The 22,267-nt window shown below is 32.1% G+C and overlaps 1 protein-coding gene across 2 annotated transcripts in view; it reads right to left on the bottom strand.

The window, feature by feature from the left end:
- LOC108763646 (carcinine transporter) overlaps positions 1-22,267 on the bottom strand; it is a 48,985-nt gene that overhangs the window by 5,444 nt on the left and 21,274 nt on the right. For both annotated transcript variants that reach the window (XM_018511456.1, XM_018511457.1), the window contains exons 2-3: positions 4,402-4,663; positions 836-1,046 (exon numbers count right to left, since the gene is read on the bottom strand). In XM_018511456.1, coding sequence (XP_018366958.1) covers positions 836-1,046; positions 4,402-4,663 — 473 coding nt within the window. The remainder of the gene's footprint in view (positions 1-835; positions 1,047-4,401; positions 4,664-22,267) is intronic.

Genomic DNA, 22,267 nt, shown 5'->3' with positions numbered 1-22,267 from the left:
CGGTCAAACCGATAAGCCATGCCAAAATCGCACGGCGAAGTGGAGTACTTTATGCGTACTGCGCTCGTGCGGCTATCGTAAAAAGCTGGTACGACCATAGCACGCATCACGTTCTTTTTTTTCATAGCGATTCTCGTGCCATGATTGCACGACTTTATGCATAAACAGATTGAACGATGGTGCTATTAACGCATTGAAATAGGCCACGCGATAATAGTATCGACTGTCCGTGTCAAAATCGTAATAGATTTCTGTCCGTGTACGTACTAAGAATTTTAAAAAGTACTGAACAACAATGTTTTTAATATTCAAAGTAAGTAATTAATCGTTGCCCTCCAATATTAAATTTCTGTTAAAGGGATATATGTCGCGATTGAATACCGAGAAGGAACTTCTATTGTATAAATAATTTGTATCAAGTGCATCTCTAGCCTTATAAAATTGTAATACTAAGAAGATCGAATTGCATTGGATAGCAAATAGCGTCAATTAACGTTGTACAAGCAAAGATATACTTTATATTGATACTTTATATTGATGGAAAGTACTAATAAATTGTTAGCCGACGTCATCGGTATGGTAATCGATTTTTATCTCGGATGTTACGCAACACCAAAAAATACCGGTATGTGAACGATATTTTCGATACCGGTTTCTTTTTCGCTTCGTATAAAAAGATTACAATAAAGCTGCGCGCAAGAAAATATAAAGGATAAAAAATACGGAGTGCTAAACCAATTGACGTCTTACTGAACGCGTCAGTCGATAAATTTATTAATCAATTAGCCACGGCGACAGTGATTTATGGCGAGTGATAATGCCGTGTTTTAGATACCTCAGTGGCGATCGAGGCATACGGTATCATCGTGTGATTGAAGGTCCATCCTTGCTTGCATCGGACTATCGGCCACGACGGATTGGCTTGTCTGACACCTTGCTCGAGCAGCTCGGTGTAATTTACGTCGTACATGTAGCATCTTGAAAACGACGTGGCGCTCTCCAGCTTCAATTCCTCGTTGGTAGCTGGGGGTATCCCTATCGCGATCCTGTCGCAATCCAGACGTAAACAAAATCATTAGGAAAACAATAAATCTGTATACGATGCGTCTCTAACGTGCATCGTCTATAATATACGAAGTAAGATTGGTTTAAAGCCCATTCTACAATTGCGTAAGCGTAGTTGTAAGTAGTTATAGTTGTAAGAATTGACCAATCACAGTCGAATATGAGGAGAATATTTTACTGTGATTGGTCAATTCTTGCAACAACTACGCTTACGCAATTGTAGAATAGGCTTAAGAAGTAAGAGTAAGAAATTGACCGATCACAGTTGAATGTGAAAAGAATGATCAACTATGGACCGGTCTCACCAACTCCGATTAACTTAATCGGTCGATTAAGCGTCAACCGTGGTCGATTCTGCTGAACAGCAAATGTAATTGGTCAGTTCCAATGTAACAATCGATCGTTAATCGGAGTTGGTGAGACCGGCCCTATGATTAGTCAATTTCTTAGACCGATATATTCATAGTCAGTTTTTATATTTAAGACCGTCTTAAGTTCAGTCTTGTGGTATCACGACTAATCAGAGGGCCACGTTTTAAAATTTAAAGCAATGAAGATCCAACTTCGACCGTAAGAAACATTTTAAATTTCTAGTATTAACCTTTGAATTCTTAAGTTCAGTCTTGTGGTATCACGACTAATCAGAGGGCCACGTTTTAAAATTTAAAGCAATAAAGATCCAACTTCGACCGTAAGAAGCATTTTAAATTTCGAGTATTAACCTTTGAACCACACACTTATTTTCGATATCTTTGGACGACACACATGGATCATTCGTGTCCGACTCGATTTTAAGGCTCTTAAAGTGCTCGAAAAATTCTGTAAAAATTCACACATATTCTTTAAGGTCTCTACTAAATTATCCTGCTATGCAAATATTGGAAAAAAATGTTTAGAAAAATTGTCGAAATTACTTTCTGCACCAGAAAAAGAAAATAATTCAGTTTTAATATAAAAATTGTAACTTTGATTTTTGAAGAAAAAAGCAGTTTTTGATTTTACTAAAACACAAAAATGATTATTTTTAATGCATGGACACGAAAGACCCAGTGTGTGGTTCGAGGGTTAAAATTTAACATTACTTAAGACGGTCTTAAAATAGGAACCTACTATGAATACCAACTTTATTCTTATTTCTTACATCAAGCTTACTCCGCATATTGTAGACGATAATGCCATCTAATTTCTGATAGCGCATGTGATAAATGCCCGCGACAAATAAAAACCGACGTGGGTCAAATAAATGGCAAACTTATTATAATCTACGACCAGCGTTACGTGTGTGAGTTTATATGCTAACGCGACGGCAGATAGGTTCTTTGATATTGCCTTTAGGGACGTGCCATTTTTGCCCGAGAAATGCGACTACGCGTTCTACATGTTCCATAAATCTCACGGAAGATATAAAATGACAATTTTATTTCTAAGAGGCACGCACAAATTTCTACTATTCTCCGGAGTGTTAGATCTATCAGACTTATCTCCTTTTATTTTCACTGGCGGTCATCATTTTAAGTCATATAGCGGTTAGTTTTAATAACATTTTGCGTTTCCCAAAGAACTCTGCGGTTTTGAAGGAAGGAAGGAAGAAAGGAAGGGGATGAAAAGTATCTACGTTCCCAGGCAGCTTTCCAAAGGAAAGAAGATTCTTCTATCTCCTTCTTTCTTTCTCCCTCTCTGTTTCTCTTGTGAAATTCCCGAGGAATCCCTTCGAGGTCGACAACCAAACAGGTTTTCTGTAACTTCGAATATGGAGAAACTACTGATCAAGTGATTTGAATCACGTACAATCGCAACGACGGATTTTCCTACGTGACAGTCATGCAGTCTGGTTCAGTATGTATATCTCCATATGACATACTAAAAATATTGAATGATTAGATTATTCCGAAATATTTAGAAGTACAGAAAAATTACGTTTCAACGAAAAACGTGTTTATCAGAGTTTGGAAATTATTCGTTTGTCGAACAAATGATTTTGACTCACTCACGTCTGTTTGTAATTTTTGTTGGCGTGGAAAAAGAAGAAAAAAAAGAGATGCAATTATGCAAATATTCCATTTGTGTAACACGTTTATGGAGGAAAGCTTACAAGAAGTATAATATAATTAGGCATAATCATATTTCTTATTCCAGAAAAACGTTTTTTCGCATGGAACAAGGACGGAATTATTAGGATGTAAATTAAGTCGTATTTAATGCAAATAAAGAGATCTATCTCTTTGTGTGTGTGTCGTTGTTTTATCATTTATTTCTTAAGTGGCGCAATTACGAACTAAAACTTTATGAATAGATAATGTTTTTAAAATTCAATTTAAATTTAATTTAAATATATTTATTAATGCGATTTAAAATTTGTATTCATAACAGTATATATAAAAATTAAAATGGAGAAACCTTAAATAAAATTTACAAACTTTTTATTGTGTGTGTGTGCGAATAATAAGATTTTCTGTAATATTTTGCTGATTTATACAACTGCTGCATTAGAATTTTAAATAATTTAATTGCAATAGGGCTTCAAAATATTTTCAGAATACTTTCCTAAAACAAAAAAATACTTTCAGACAATACTTTTCTTTAAAAAAGTTTATGAAAAATTTCGAATTTTTAATCGTTAATAATCGCAACATTCTCGGTATCGTTTCTGTAAAAAAAACAAAACAGGGTAAGAAATTTGAGACACACTATATGCAAACTGTATACAAAAAATACAACACGCAAGGGTGGATCTATATATAAGCCAAGCCGTGGCCCAAGGTCTTGGTCAGTTCGAACCGACCGGACTTGAACTGTCGTTATGAAATAAAGATGAAGAGAATTTCACAACTTTCCACTTTTCATTCCTCATTATTGCAAAACTGTCTCGTGCATTGTTAATTTGGGAAATCTTTTGCCATTCAATCCCGTTTGTACAAAGGTATACATATATCTCAAAGGTCCGCGCAAGTGTTAATTATGTAAACATCTGAATATTCCATTTTTATTCATTCACGATTATTTAACCGTCAGTTAATTTGTACTTTGACAAAGTTGATGTTTTGATTATAAATTCTAATAAATAAATTTAAATCTGTAACGAATAAATAAAATACAATCTAATTTCTATGATAGTAAAAACTCGTTGTCAAAGCTTTTTTTTTCCACAAGAATTGTTTTCAGATTTTTATAGTCTGGCACAACATAAAAATCTACACTGAAACTCAAAGACCCACGTTGCTAACGGAAGGTGCAACATTTCTTTAGGTTTATCTGTTACTTTGATTTTTGAATGTGTGTATAAATGCATAAAGTATCGAGAGTATCGAAAGGATTGCATCTCTTTGTTAAACTTACTTCTCGAGATCCGTGAGATTATAATGATTCAACTCCGGTATCGTGCACCAATGCTCAGCAGGCACGAGAGTGAGGAAGAATTGCGCGAAGTATAAAAAGGCGTAAACGAAGGTGAACGGTAGGAGTAGGATAAACAGGAACCACTGGTATCTGCTCGCCTCGCCGACGTACGGTAGGATATCGTCGAAGGTCTCGATCTTCGCGGGACCGTTGCCCTCCTCGACTTTCGTGGTCTCGACCATGACCGTCATCGTCGTAGTATCTGGAAAGAGCGACAATAAGATACCCTTAGAGTTTATTGCAACTTACGACGAAAAGAAAGGTCGCCGAGTATCGCAGGTTCACGAGTATTCACGTGGACGTGAGGTCCCGTTTGCTAGAACGCGAAACAGAGCGGGAACAAAGAATGAAATGCATAATGCGATAACGAGATGAGATACCTCGGTATCATTATGCCGCTAATGAGCCGAGCGGATTTGCGTTTGTATGTGACGACGAGCGCACGAAAAAGGATACTAATAAAGGAATAAACAAAAGACCGTTATTACGACATAGCGAATGCTGCAACGCACATGTAATTGGAGCCCGATTTTTTAAAAGAAACGTATACAAAAAATTAGAGAAATGCTACAGTATACGTTATATTAATTGTAAACAGTAATTGCTTAGTTTTTCGTATACGTTTCTTTTCAAGAATAGGAGCCCTGGTCTTTGTCATTAATTATAACATTTTTATGTTAAATACTTATAATATATTAAAATAATTATAATATTTTTACGTTAAATACTGAATGACAAATGGGGACGTTGAAGTTGTAAATTATCTCGAAAGAGAGGATTTTCTAACTGTCGAAACAGACATGGCAGTTCGACGAACTGTTAGTAGTGTGATGGATCTAGAGTGTGATCCACTTAACGCTGCAAACACTTCGTTGACCAATCAGAAGAAAGAATTTTATGAATTGACGAATCAAAGAATGCTTCGAAGCAATTGCAGCGTGAAGTGGATCGCACCCCTAGTGTGACGAAAATCAAATGTACAGTTAAGGTCTAAAAGGTTGAAACACTTTCTTTTCGATGGATTTCGGAATGCAGCTTGCTCCCCAAGCGATTGGTTCTTACTTATGGACTCAAAAATAAAAACCAATCGCTTGATTAATAAGCTGCATTCCGAAACCCAAAAAAAAGTGTTGCAACCTTTTAGGCTCCGACTGTACGCAAGGTCATATGAAATAATAGGTCTGTTCTTTTCAGCTGAACTTCTTGCACGGTTTATCTTTCCTTTTTTTTCTCCACGCTGGAGGAAAAAAGAGGATAACATTAACTGTACAAAAAGTAAAAGCTAGCTAAAAATCAGCTAAAAAGTTATACGTTGATATAAACAAAACATTAGACGACGTAACATTAATCCTTAGTACACAACTACACATGGATTATTTGTGTGCCAGGTTAATTTTCATTACTTTAATTATATAAAAATTATTAAATGAAGTAAAGAAGAGTCTTCGGCAAGTAAGAGCGCGGCGGTGAATTATCTGCAAAGAACCCCATATAAATCTTATGGAAAATGGATTTCGGTCAAATTACTTTAAATTTTAATATTTTGTAGCTCATATCAAGCTATTAAAATTCTTCACGGGCACAAACCTCCAAATGTCTTAGTTTTTGCTATAAGACCTTCGAAAAGTATTCCTATTTTATATGAACAAGCACAAAAAGAAAATTTTTTTTACTATACTTATAATAATAATAATAATAACTTTATTGATTGCAACTGTTAATATTAAATACAAATAAAGATAGAAATACAGTAATATTCGATATCAGCTACACAATAATAGGCGAGGCGACAGCTAAGCAGCTGATTTGAAGCCGTACCTGAATATCAGAGTAAATTTTAATATTACGAATACATGAAATATATATATACAGGCAATCTAACACAAATAATATAATATAATTATATATGTACTTATGGTATGTTTATCATTTTAGTTTTGTGCCCATTTTCAGAATTACTCGGAACGTGAACATGACGGATATCTCATTCCTTTGAGATGCTTGATTTGCATTGCTTGCTTTTCACAAACACAGTGCTTGATTTTCATGAGTCTCCTTGCCTCTTTGGAAATCTTGATATGCATCTTGGAATTAGAAAATAAGATGAAGTTTTTTTCCAGGAGTATTTTATACAGTAATAATATTTTTTTTTATATTGAAAAATATGATATTTTTTTCGTGACATTATGTCCGACAGTTTTTTCCTGGTTCTGGAGTAAAAACTAAAGCATTTGGAGGTTTGTGTCCGTAAGGACTTTTAATCAGCTTGACATAAGCCGTTTAAAATATTAAAATTTGAAACAATTTGACCAAACCCATAAGATTTGTGTAGGGTTCTTTAGAGTTTCCTTCTGATTAATTCTTTTACGATTATTTTTGAGATTTCTTTCATTTTTACCTTTTGACATTTTAATTTTAAAACTCTTAAATCATGACTTGTTAAGTTTAATTAAAGTTGAATTATTGTAATTCATATGCGACTGAAGAAAACTATGTAAAATTAGTTTCGCTAATTGTAATATATTAGACATATTAAATTTTATTTAACTTTTTTACAACACCCTTCTCTTTGCTCTTCTTTAGCTCTTTTTTGTATTATTATATTGGTTATTTAATTCTTACATAGTTTAACATCTTTTAAAGTATTTATAAGATGGTGTACGTTATTAAAAAATTGTACAATATATAAATGTTATAATTAATTACTTAAAATGAGCTTAGTTTTTAAAGAAAAAAATATACAGGATACGAATAACCCAAAATAGATAATTATTAAGGAATATTTTTTCTAGTACTCGCTTTTGGATTCTTATTCACATTTGTAATTTTTATTCTCTACGTCGTTTATCCTTGTAAAAATTATAAATTCGGTCTACACTTTATTCCTTATTCGCTTCTTATTTATTTTGAGAGTCGGGATTGATGTGTTTAAAAACAATAAGCACGATTTGAGACGTTCCTCGTTGACAATTCTGCCTAATGTTTTCTTCAAAAGTATTTTGAAAAATATGCGGCTTTACGTAAACTTACAAATATAAATAATTCCGCAACGCATTATACACTCATCGCTCGTGTCAAATAAGATATAAAAACGATGTTGAAAATTTACAAGATATCGAAACGATTTGTTGTATGAAAGATTTGAATGCCACATTAATTCAGTACAGAAGCAATTACATTGTCCAATTACATTTCGTCCTCGACGAGATACGAGAAACTGGCCAGTAAATCATCAGCACTAATAGTGCGATCAGATATTCATAAAGCGTGACATGTATATTTACGGGGATTTACGGAGATCGCTTTTAATGGAAATTACAATTTGCATTAAGTAAAGAATAATCGAACGAGAAAAAAGAAAATGTCGAAATATCATAAAAATAATGCAGTCTCGTTAATGAATGTATTAACCCTCGGACTGCGATATGAGTCCTATTTTTAACACAAGCGAAATTTCACTTTTCAAACAATTCTCCGAAATGAAGGAGGGCGGAGTCACCTCTCTTAAAATATCTCATCAAAAAATTATTTTGTAATGTAATAGAGATGTTGAAAAGTAATCCTAAATTTTTTCACATTTTTTGAAAACCTAGAACAGTAAAAGAATTTTAGTTGGACAGAAAGAATAAAAATATGATTGCAGACGGAAGATCAATAATCCATTTCTTCCACTAATTTATTCGAATCTATTATAATTATCGCTTTGTCGCGTTGATCAATTTGTAATATCTTGCTTCGTTATATAATTCAGCTTATAATTTCATTAATATTCTTTTTACCTGCTTTGTTCGTTGAATCAATACTTGCCCCGTTTCGGGTGATCTATCAACCGTAACATATTTTCTTATCACGGAAATAGGAAATTTTGTATGGCAATGTAAATATGAATGACTGACACTTCGCATGATTAAAAGAATATGTAATAAATAACATGATATAAAAATCAGAAAGTAACACATTTAGAAAATAAACACGACATATCAATACTTAACATCTATAAAAATATCAGATTTGTGAAATTTTTCATTATATCTTCAAGCTTTATTGTATTTAATTCTATTGATACCTGCTATATAGAAAAAATTGACAGAAAAGCCTTTCTTGTAAAAGAAAATTTTCTGACATTTATCTCAAAATTATTTCATCATATAAAGAAGAAAAAGAGAAAAGACATCTGGCGATTGACATTATTTAAAAGGGAGACGAACAATTCTTACCTGTTGGGGCTTTTCGCGTAGTGAGCAATGTAAAGAATCACAATAAGTTGATACACCTTTGTGTAAAGATAAATTAATAATCCACAAGACAGAGATTCACTTTATGGACGCTGATTTACGAAGTAAAGAAACGAAAGAAATATATTTCGAGCACGAGATACGTAAGTACTTCGGTAGGGCTCGTCTCGCGGGATCGATTGTGATCCGCGCGAAAAAGTCACCGTTGAAGAAATGACGATTTTCCCGATAATTCGGCGTCGGTCGATTTTCACGCACTACATCATCGTTTCGAGAAGCGCGCGTACTGTCGGCGGCGCAACCGATTGGTGGGGCTTTATAGCCTTCCACTACGGATACAGAAAACCACGCGCGCTTCCCCACCTTGATGGGACCGGCCAGCGACCGGTAGACGCAGACGCCCGCGCCGGGCGGAAAGGATAAACGCGACCTGTTGTCGACGCATGGTGTCGCAACGGATCGCTGTCCGTGACGTCAGCGGAGTACACACGAGGAATGGAAATTTCACAATTTTTTGTATTGCCTTCTCACACGCACGCAGCGGCGATTTTCCCCGATAATACCGATCGCGCACGCACTCTTTCCGCAAACGTCATCGCTTTCCTCCGCGTAAGTCGCGACCTTTAATCAGGGGTGGGCAAAATACTCAAAGAATTGTATTTCGATACAAAATACAAAATATTCTCAAAAAAGTATTCAAATACGAAATACAAAATACTCTCAATAAAATAAAAATTTATTTAAATGCCAAAACAACCTAAATCTGGGTTAATGAGAGTTAGCGCGAACGGAGGTGCGCAATAAATCTTTCACAAATGATTTTGTTAATCCATACGATGTGTTGATGTCATCTTTATTTGAAATCTTGAAATCTTGAACGTTTCGATTTTTTTTTGAATCTTTATCAGCAATCTTCTTAAACCATAGATTTCGCGAACGTTCGATGTAGAGTCACTCGCAGGTTGCAAAAACTATAGTGTTATCTGTTTTAAATTCATGTACATAAGATATTGAAATTCAACCAATAAAGCAACGAGTAACTCACTCACACGATCGCCAAATCTCATTATGAAACCTTGGATAATATATTAATATTCACAATTAAACATTTTTTATAATACATTTTTAATGTAAATTTGTTAGAACTCTGTCCAATCTATCTGGAGTGACGAGTATGTTTAATGAGACGTTAAAATTGGCAAAGGTTGGATTTACAGAAAACAATAAGTCATAATATAAATATAAAATATAAAGACAGTACATTCGTATCAAGTTGCTGATTTTAACCTATGTGACGTATGTAACATATTTAACATATATAATGTCATGTCATAGATATAATAAATATAAAAACAGAAAATTGTTGTTATATATAGTTTAAAACATATTTTTAATACAAAAGTTAAAGCGTCAAAACGAAGATTTAAAGTACGCAGTCAAAATTTAAACGCGTCGAATTAATATGCTTAAAATTATATAGTAATTTATAATCCACCCTTGTAAAAATTGCAAATAAATAAATACAAAAATTGATTAATGACAGAAAAGCTACAAATATAAATTAATAAATGAATTGATGAGTCAAAAAGAAAAACTGAAGTACGAATCAAAATTAAAAAATGTCGCATTACTATTGTGCATACAATTATTAGTATTTAAATACGTATTTTAAATACATATTGTATTTCAAATACGTCAACTCTTGACTGAGATACGCTAGAAATTGTTCACCAAATGTAAACACGGATAAATGATGCATTATGCACATTATGCGTGAAATGGAACTTTAGATTGAGTCCATCAACAATGGTGCGATTTTAACTTTCATAAAAAAATTTTTACATAATTTGAATGTATTTAGTATTTACAAATTTAAAATACAAAATACTAAAAAAAAGTATTTAAATGCAAAATATAAAATACTATCAAATAAAGTATTCAAATACGAAATACAAAATACAAAAATGTATTTAAATACGTATCTTAAATACATGTACTTTAAATACTGCCCACTCCTGCCTTTAATTTACACGAGGTTCGCGCGCAAGTAAGTGCACCAATGTGAAGAATGTATGTGGAAAAAAATGTGAATACGTCACTTATCTGAAAAAAATCTAAGCGCTATTGAGTTGCCTAAAAGATTAAGATTATACCTACTTATACTTTCAGATAAAATAACTATGTGATCTTTGGCGAGATTATCACATATCTCTAATGTTCGTTTCCACCAATGTAGATTAATTTTAATCTACATTCTAATTCTTAGAACTAGAAAAATACGGAGAGTAAGATGAGCCGAGATTAAAGTTAACTTACGTTGGTGGAAATGGGCATAAAACTTTTAAAGTGAATCTCACTCTGAAGAATAAAATCTCATTCTTAAATCGTAATCACACTATAGGTTGCCGGTTATCGATTCCGTTTTAGTCAATCATGATGCAGCGAATTAGCTGTAACGTGATTGGCTAAAGTAGAACCGTCAACCGGCAATCCGTAGTGTGATTACGACTTTAGGCCGGTATTCATGAGGCCGATCTCACCAACTTCGATTAATGTAATCGGTCGACTAAGTGTCAACCGTAATTAGTCAATTCTGCTGAACAGCAAATGTGATTGATCAGTCCCAATGTAACAATATCGGTTGATTAAGTTAATCGGAATTGATGAGACCAGCCCATAGTCAGTTCTTATATTAAAATTGTCTTGAGATGTTATAAGCCAATCATAAGAACAGTATTAGCATCTTAAGATATTACTCAAGATGGTCTTAAAATAAGAATGGAATATGAATAACACGGCTTTAAGATTGAAAATTGAATGAATTATTCTTTTTCAAGACTGACTTAATTTTCACTTTTTAGAGTGAGATTCCATTCCAAAGAATTTTAAAAGTAGACCTCGGTGCTTAGAAAGATCCAAGCGCCATCAAATGTCCGATCGCCAAAATCATTAAGATAATATATTTTTAGATAAAATACCTACGTTGAGAGATTTATGTATTTTAGGGCTAGTAGATTAGATGAGAAGTAAAACCAAGGAAAAACCTCACTATATAGGCATCACAAAGGGTGAGACTGAAAGCAGTATCGCTATGTCTAATTGTGTCCCGGGTATTCCTTCAAAGTCAATGGAAGGATGAAGAGGGTTTCTAACCGGTAGTCGATACACATATAGTTATCTCTCGTGATGTACGTGTTATCGAATCCGGGTATTTCCTCGAGACACTTACATTGAGATCTGGTAGCTTTATAAGATTTTTCACTTTCTCCGCAAAAAGATGTCGATCTCGAAGAAAGTACCAAATAGAATCTTAAACTTTTATTTATTACAATAATTTTGCAATTTTATATCTTCCTTCTCTCATTAAAATTCCTATAATTATGTTAAATCTGAAGAAATCTAAAGCAGACAATTCAACAATCAGTCCTACTAATAGCGCCAATTTTATTAATTTTCCGAAGTTGATGGTAAAATTATTGGACATACTTAATTATAAATCTCTTTATTAGAATGTCAAGCAATTCAATTGTTTTATGTTAATTTTCTTTATCTTTATTTACATATGCAAATTTGGATTCCCGGGAAAAAATGTTTTATACATAATTATATGTAATTATATATAATTGATTATATATATCTAATTATATATAATTATACATAATTATTTAAAAATAAACATATTTTATGTACAATTATATATAATTATGTATAAAATATTCCATATATATAATATTTTTTCCTTTTATTTCTTATTAAAACATTTAGTATTTATTCTTTTTTTATACGAGTTATTTTGATTCCTTGAAAAATTAATTAATGCCTTTCAATTAACATATATTTAATAAATCTTACAGACTCAGCGGAGTATTAAATTAAGGGTGATAACAAGATTAGGTGCTTTCTGGGTAGATTAGTATGTTATTAGTAATGTTACATAATAAAGTTATTACATTAATGATGATTTAATGAGGATGTAATTACTCGCAATCTTAAGGTCAGAAAAAAATTAAAAAATGTTTTTATTTAACTGAGGTTTCGAGATTTCGACAAATATTAGAAAATTACACAGCATAGGTTGGGGGTTAATTAATGTCAACTGCTTTCATTTATTTGTTTATCAATATCAACCGAACAACACGTTTAATCAAAGAATTATACAATATTTAACGTTTAAATAACCACATAAAAAAATTATCCGTGCATCGAGTGATTTAATATCTATTTATAATACTTGTTTAATTACAACATTCAATTAAGATCAATAATATAAATAGAAAAATATTTCCACCTCAGAGAAGTTTTTTTAAATTATCTCTTGAATACTTAAATGATTAAAGTTATCTTGAAATAAATAACAATACGGAAATAAACGAGATAAATATCAATTACAATTAGAAAAACGTGCGTCATTAATCTTTTAGTACAAGACAAAAAGGAAAAAAGAATTTAAAAAGAATTCGCGTGAATCATGAGGAAACTCATTCATAAAACAAATCCGAACGATAGATCTTAATTCGATTACATTATCATTCATTACATTATCGTATGCTACGTATTCTCAGAGAGATTCATAATGCAGCAATTTGCAAATGATGACATTCAAACATTTGTATCGTATAGACAAACGCGCGATGGTCATGGTATTGACGAATAAAATAACAAACGCGAATATTTGTCTATGGACATATTTTTAAAAAATAACAATCCGAGAATTACGTAAAATTCTATGAATAACACATCGCAATGCGTTGTCATATCTTTGGTAAACTCTCGATGATACGACGGTAACATAATGCGCTAGGCTCTTTCTTCTATAATGAATGCCTCTCTCTTCTTTTTTTCCCCTTTTTATCTCGTATGCAGAGATTAGTGACGCACGCTCCTCTAATTGTAATTGATACTTAACTCGTTAATTTCTGCTTCCGTTTTACTAATTTTAAACACTCGGGATTTTCCTCAAGAAAAAATCTCATTTTTTAATGAATGTAATAAAGACTTCCTAGTTCTGTGACGAATACCGGAATTATAAGATGAATAACATTGTTCGCGAATGAAACAATTAACCACGATATGACAAAAGGAGGGAATTACTTGGTTTAAAAATTTGCAGATTTGAATTGTTTCAATTAATACCCACAAGGAGAGCCGAACATCCTACAGAAGATGAGGAAGTTGCATATACGATGCATTAACAAATAACATCATCGATCACGCGGAGGTGTCTCAACTTCCGGCGACGACGCGTCGTGCGTTTGCTCAGAACGCACCAGACGCCAAGATGACGACCTTGGTCGGCGGCACTTGCGCAGGGAAAACCCAAGCTAACCAGAATAGAACGCCAGCTCGGGCGAAATGCCGTGGTGGAGATGCCAAGAAAGACGTCGAAAGGTAAGGCCGGACGGAATGAAACCGGTTGACGAACGAGCGACGGTGGAAGAGCGGCTCTATGGTCTCGCAGAAGGAATGCCCGAGCATCGTCGTCTCGCGAAACGGAGGAAAACGCGCAAGTTCTTCTTGCTTGTACACGCAAGAAAAATTCGTGGAATGGTAGAGAATATTCGCACGACATGCGACGTCACGGGGATCTTGGTTTTTTCTTTTTTCCTAAATGTCATTGCGCACGCATATCTCCTGATACTTCTCGCATGGTTTGTTTCATCGTTGCGTAGATCCCTGAATTACGTCAACCGACGACGCCTTTAATGATATACTCCAAAACGATAATAAATATTTATAAGTCTTTTACTTTCTCTGGAGCTGACGATAGGTTTATTGGATTCACTAAATTATAAATTTCTTTGTCAAAAATATCAAACGATTTCATTATATAAATAATAATATAAAGAATAATATCAAAATATCATTCGATTTTCTTGAAATTTCACTATTTTTAAATTTAAATGGTTCTTATTAAAATATATTTAATTAATATTCATTCCTTTTATACGAGCTATGTGATTTTGGTTCCTTTAAATTAATTAATGCTTTTTAATTAACATAAATTAAATGAGTCTTACAAACACAGCGTCAGTAACTGTGTTGCAGATTTTGACATCACCTCCAAATTAAATTAAACTCTTGTTAATAACGTAACTTCTAGCATCCACACACATTAATGTCTTAAAGATTTCGCGTTATTTTGAATTTTGAAATACTTAATTTATCTCCAATCTCAGTCGCATTTTTAGCTATAAAGCTATAACAACATACTCAGTAAAAAATATTTTGTATTTGTGATAGAAATTGTTCACTCAAGTCCTTGTTAAAATTTTGTGTCAAATTGTTAGAATATCCAAGTGTCAATTTAACATAATATGATTATTTCAATATTTTACATTAAATTCATATTCAACATTTCTTAGTGTTAATATAATACAATTTATAATTAAGTGTTTGTTAAAACAAAAATTCTCAGATAAATGAAACGTGTTAATTATAAATGTTAAATTTATCAAAACATGTTAATTTAAGATACCTATTATAAAAGTTAATTTTAATGAAAAAATATGATTAATTACAAACTGTGTCATTGCTTTATTTTTATTATTATTTTTTTTATATATATAATATTTGTATTATTTTTTTAAAAAATTAACGCAAAAATTTGAGTGGACATATTTGGGACACGTGAAATATGTTAATTAATTAATTAATTAATTTAATACAAATTTTCTAAGTGTGTAGTAACATATATTCACAAATTCTTTCAATGTAAACTAGCAATATTTCATAATCGCTTAAATACTTATCAATGACATTCGTCCAATTTTAGTGGTGATATTTATCACAGTAAATAGGTCGATTAGAGTGATCAAATCAACACTGAATGACGATGATGACATGATATTTAAATTGATCCGTATCATATGACAATAAAAATTAAATGAATTTGGCGCCGCTAGCATTGTCTGCCCGAAATGATTGAATTGACGCGGACGATATTAATTCCAGCGCTCTGCTCGAATGATCGCCACAAGAATGCTGCACGATGGATCTCTTGCGCGGTGTCGTCCTTGCGAATTGCAATAATTGCGTAAAACGCAACGAATCTAACAAGCTGTTACGCGAGGCCGCGATAAAGGCGATACGCGAAATGACTTAAAGTATTAGTTGCGACAGTATTATGACAGTATATCGGAAGCGTGTCAAATATGAACGAGATGAGCGACATACGTGATCACAATCTGGAGCAGAGTAGAAAGAGTAAATATTAAAAATCTATTACCACAAGATAGCTCACACACTATTTTGCAAGAATGAATATTTATTGTAAGACGACAAATTATAGTCTAGGTAAATGAATAGGAAACAAAATAGCTCGACGGATAGGAAGATAAATTATGTCGAAGTTTTTACGTGACTGATTTTATGTCGCTAAAAAATACGTTTTAACAGCAGATATTTCTTGATAAGCGTAAGACTTGTTTTTCTAGTATCTCGATAGACTTCCTTGATCTCAAAAATCGTTTGTCGATGATTTGCAGCAAGACTATTTGTCAAATGATATAATTTGGTAAGGAGGAATATTCTAAGACGATACCTTACAGCCTAAGTAACGGATAAATAATAGATTGATGGATAAGAAAACGATTTATGCCGAAGTTTATATATAATATCAGGAAAGAACGGTTTTGCTAAAGTATCTAAAAATTTAACTAAATAACATGAATTTAAAAATAATTTTATTGAACTATCAAGATATTAAGTAGGACACTCAAATTGGTTGCTGAAATAGCAAAGTTGTTTGTAACTCATTACGCTTGAATTTGCTACATAATTATTTTAATGGTTCAACAAAATTATTTTTAGGTCTTTGTTTATAACTAAAATTTTAAATATTTCATCGAAATCATTTTTTTTTAATTTTAGTTTTATATCAATGAAATATCAATTTTAAACAAAAATATAAGTCTTGATAAATTTATGTACAAGACTTCTTTTATTTTATTAAACGAGCTTCTTCAAAAAAATCTTAAAAATCATTCGTCGATAGCTTGCATCAGAATGTTTGCCAAACAATGGAATTAGCCATGGATTATCAATTCAATTATCACAAGTGCGTTAGCGTATAATACAGCAATAATAAATCATGGACGTACAACAGTTAGTCATCGCTATAAATAGCGAAAGCTGGAAATAAAGTTTTATCTCTCGCTTTTTAATTGGAATACATTAAAACGGTGGGCGTGTGCAGGTAATACATGTTGAGATATGCGTTAAGATATGGATGTCGTGCGATAATTGCCTCTCGAAGACAAAGACACGGCCGCAAGACGAGAAATTCGCTCGCGGGCTTCCGCGAGCTTGTAAATTTCCGAGTCGCAATCCCTCAAGCGGCAGCTTCTTATCGGGTTCAAGTGCACCGAGACGGTAATGATGCTTCTTAATAGTTTCAGCGGGCAGGAAGGATGCGCGCGTGCTCAAATAACTTTGAGATCTAATGATGTTTCGAATTCTGCATTTCAAATGTATCATTAAGCACCAATAAACCGGTGCAACGTAATAAAAGAATCGACGTTCGTTCGTTTCTCTCGTATAGTTGCGCTCTTTTAAATTGACATTAATTAGACGGACACACGAACAGATTTTTTTATCCGAAAATTAAACCATAGTGTTCTTACATATTTTGACGCTCTGAAATCAAATCTAATTGCTTCATTACGTAATTTCTTTTATTCTCGAAAAATAGATCGATATTACAGTATTTTTAACCTATCAGCTTGCATATTAACTTCATAAGCTTCCATATTATTGTCGAACTTATTTTCTTGATTTTACCTCAGTTTGCATATTAAAAACCAGGTCATAAATGACTCTAAAAATAATGGAAAATCGTGCTATTTTCCATCGATAAAAATAATTGTGATATGATGGAGCAACTTGGACATCAGATTCAGTTTCAGAGCTTCAATATGTACATATATAAGAATACCATGATCTAATCTCTGGATTAAACATTAAATTTTAATTTGTAATCTATATTATGTTTGAGATTGTACAAAACATAAGAAAGTCTGTTTTATTGAAATACCAGAGAAATTAATCTTAGATTTATGGAAAAATATATCTACTATCGAAAAATATTCGCTTACAGTGAAATCTGTATAATAAATTATATATAATATATATACCTATATAAATAAAATTAAATCAGTAAGCTTTTTCATTTTTGTAACGTATTTTTTTGTTTGCCTTCAATGATCTCAATGGCTTGGAAAAATTTGACCAGTATAAAATGCGCCTTTATTTGTTTTTCATGATAAAAGAGGTTTTTTGATCTGTCAATATATTCGATAATTAAGTCATATCCAACGATTAAATCTTTTATATGAATTAAAAAAACAATTTTTCATGCTTTCGACTTCATTAAATGAACTAGGCGAAGATGTCAAAAAATGAATGATGTTACAGTCTTTTTTGAATTAAATGATTGTATGTCAATGTAGGTATTGAATAGATGCCCAACGCGCGAAATTTGCAATTGTCAGTAAGGCCACCCGACGGTTCCATAAAAATATTAACATATCGCTGGTAAAAAATCGGATCAAGGTTAACTATAGTCGATCATATAATAAAGACTTTGGGTTAATTCATTTTCTTATCTGTCAATCTATCATATTTAACTATTTATATTTAAACGCGACGCGTCATCTATTATACTTAGAACATTCATTCTTATCTTGTCCTGTATTCTGTAACTTTTAACAACAGTGTCATTATCGTTATTGTCATTGCATAAGTATATCTGATAAAAAAATTGCATAACATCAGTACAGAGTGTCCCAAACTTTTTGACACATCGCAAGTAGAACTGATTAAACTAAGTCATGAAATTCTTTACCATTTTGCAACTTTTATGATCTTTTTTAGTTACCCAATGAGCAGAAGATTAAAAATCGATGCACAAAATAACTTTAAGAGTTTTTTAAGACACATCTTTAAGATATTTTATGAAGAACTCTGAAAGATATCTTAAAGCTATCTTATCATCGATTTTACCCGCATATTCGGCAATCTACTCAGGTCAGTTTAGTCCGGTCTATCTGTCTACAAACGGTATGTCAAAAAGTTTAAAACAGCTTGTATAATGATAACTAATTGTTGTTAACAGTTATACAAAACATACCCGATTTTGTAACTTTTAATGGCAGTGTCATTATATTATCATTGCACATATATTATATAAGGTGTCTTATTTTAATTTATCCAAACAGATATCTCGAAAAACGTGGAAGATATGGAAAAACGTTTCAGAAAATAGAACGGTTTTGAGAGAGACATATTTTGGTCACGTTGTTTTTTTTCTAGGTGGAGGTGTCAAAAATATATGAAGATCACCTCCACTTTTTAAAATGGAATTATATGATCTTTTTTACGTAATCTGATCCTCTAATTATTCTGTATATAAAAATATTAGATAAAGATATCACAAAACCAATATATAGTTCATGAGATATTTCATATTTTTTCTGGCATTACATTGACATGAAATATTAAATATCTCGTAAATCATCAATTTTTTTATAATCGTATCTTAATACTTTTTTTTTAACAGAATAATGAGATGAATAAATAGATGTGAAGAAAATACATAATTGTTAAAAAAAAATATGTAGGCAAAATAGATAATTTTTTAAATAAACAATTACATGTTTTCGTTTCATTTCCATCAAAAAGTTGTCTGTATCTACCATATTTTTTGAGATATTTGTCTAAGTAAATTAAAATGGGACACCCTGTATATGATAAAAATCTGCGGAACGATAATAAATTGTCGTGAAGAGTTACAAAATATAAACGCAACATTGCTTGCTATGCCATACATTAAAAGTTTCTTTGTGATACTTATGATTACACATATTAAATACAAAAACACATTTTAAAAGCTGTTATAAAAAGCACTCGGAGAACGTTAATTATCATTAGGCAACGAAATAGCATCAAAGATTTGATCGAGATTATTTGACTTGATCTATGTGCATAATTTACAACGACAAAGTGTGATTATCAATTCATTCAACAATGGTATTTCGGCTTAACCCACCACAAGAAAAGCAATTAATAAACAGACAAGTAAACTATAATTTATTAGCGGATTTAGATAGCAACAATATGAGAACGTCTTTGTGCAGGATGGTAATATTATGCAATTAATTTCGCTCAAAAGTATTAAAAGATTCTGTTGCACGGAGATGGCATTCATAACATTTCACAAAGTACATGGCATATTAATTAACCACAACAAACTTAGTCCAACGCAGATAGAGAGAACAGCTGATCTTTCTTCAGAAACAAAATTAAAACAAATAGCAGTTTATAGCTCGTGGTATCAGAAAGGATTTAATTGTCACAACAATCAAAAGAGATACAGAAATTTAAAAATACCCGATTTTGGAAATAAATAATTTATATCTCTATGAAACAATTAAATTAAATAAATTGTTCTTAATTAAATAAATAAATCTTAAATTAAATAACATTAAATTTCTTTATAAAATAATTAAATTAATATCAGTCTTTCTTCTATAATTTTTCGCGAGCTGTACTTAAAAAATTCGAAGTCACACATTTCGTCGAATGTTTTGATCCGTTGTTGCATTATAAATCACGACGTCGTGCAAAAAATCAGGAATAACAGTGCAATAAAGTACGGACACATTCGCGTATATATTGACGATTAAAGTCAATGTCAGCTGTCGGTCGGATCGATCGGAATGAAGGCGCGCGATCTTTCGAGCGGGGGTTCCCTTTTTTGCCGAATCTAGGAAACGTATAGCAGCCTTTACAAATAAAATGCAACGCAGTTCGTCAACACGCCTAAGAACCGTTTACCGTGTACTTTGCGAAAGAAACAGATACATGGCGTTATTTTAATTTTATAAGCTCGGTGACGGATGCCTCACGGCGAAGCTGCGCAAATTAACATTTTAGGATACCGTTGTCGTTAACGATAGTCATCTAATTTAGAATACCGAGTATATAAAATCGGCAAAATGAGGCAATACATCTCATTGAGATATCGATCGAATATCGTCTCGAAGGTGACTGGCAAATTTATTCCATCATTTATCTCCGACAGAGATTTTCAAGAAAATTTTCCGATCTTAATTATCAAGCACTCCGATGTATGTGGTATGCGGTAACCGGGCATCCGTTTTTCTTGGCGTTTTTGTTGAACACTGACGCGTATTATTAAATTTCTATGGCGTGATAAACTTTGCGCGTCGATGTATTGACACGTGTCACAGAATAATTAAGCGTCACGGAACAGATATTACATTTCAATGATCATTTCGACATTTTTCAAACTAATTAGCTCTAGAATATAACTCTTTATCTGTCCGATCGGTAATCGTGAGAATTATTTTCTTATTTTTAGCTTGGCAGTCGTGCGTTCCACGTGACCTAATCTAATCCTCGCTCCTACTCCTTTAGTTCACTCCTTTAGGAAGTCCTTGGAAATGTCAATGCGGTCACGCTTAGGTGGTTTAGTCGATAATAGATAGGATCTACTTGGTCTGAAAAACTGAATCGATTATTTCATCGTCAATATTGCTGAACATAATAATTACTTTTGATATTCTGTCATAGTATCTCTCCTGTTATTTTCCTGTTATTTTTAATATTAGAAACTGAGATTTATATTTTGCACATATTACATATTTTTATAAATAACTTTTATAAACGATAATAATAATTCTTTCGCCTTTATTACGCCTTTATTACGCCTTTATTACTATAAAAGAAACAACTTCGAAATACGCTCGCTATTATCTAGTTAGCTATCCAATTAACACTTTTTCTGTGAAATGTTTCATCATAAATATTACGTTGTGTATTTTTTGATACACAACGTGATATTCGTAGAAATGACCATCCGACCGGAAAGCAACACAATTGTATCTCAGAACTGCCAAAGAATATTTTCTATATTAATGTAATCTCGATGCTATTAAAATCACTACTGAATTATAAGTTTAGTGCACGGCTACATTTTCGCAGAAAAATTGGATGTAAATATCATTCAACAATTGAAATGTGTCTTACTATATAGTAATAGAAAAAAATTGCGTTTTCTAAAATCGATATATAAAATTACATTAGTCTGTGAATTGAAACCTTGGAATCATTGCCTGTGTGAATCTAGTGAAATAATTTAATATAAGTTGACGCACAGAATTCGAAAATCAAATCTATCTATTGCTATTACGTAACGTAAGGAATTTTAATAAAATCCCAATAATCATGTAATATTACATGTGGATTTTAGTAGAAATATTATATTTAAATATGAAATGCATAAAATTTTGAAAACTACTTTTGAATACTAGTTTTCAAAAATGTCTGTTTTATTTAATCTGAAAATACCTTAAAATATAACGCAGATTAAATAAAATAAACACAAAATGTTGGAAATAAATGATGCAGTATATTCACACAGTTCATAAATCACTTTTTCCCATTTAATTCAGTATATAAACATCCTAATAAATCAATAAATACTGTCACAAATGGAAATGTCAATATTTATTCATAGCATTTGTGATTTTTTATTACTCTCATAAAATGAT

Source organism: Trachymyrmex cornetzi, unplaced genomic scaffold (genome assembly GCF_001594075.2).
Source record: "Trachymyrmex cornetzi isolate Tcor2-1 unplaced genomic scaffold, Tcor1.1 scaffold372, whole genome shotgun sequence".
Taxonomy (NCBI): domain Eukaryota; kingdom Metazoa; phylum Arthropoda; class Insecta; order Hymenoptera; family Formicidae; genus Trachymyrmex; species Trachymyrmex cornetzi.
Note: the sequence above shows the minus strand (reverse complement) of the source record. Positions and strands in the feature narration are given on the sequence as shown.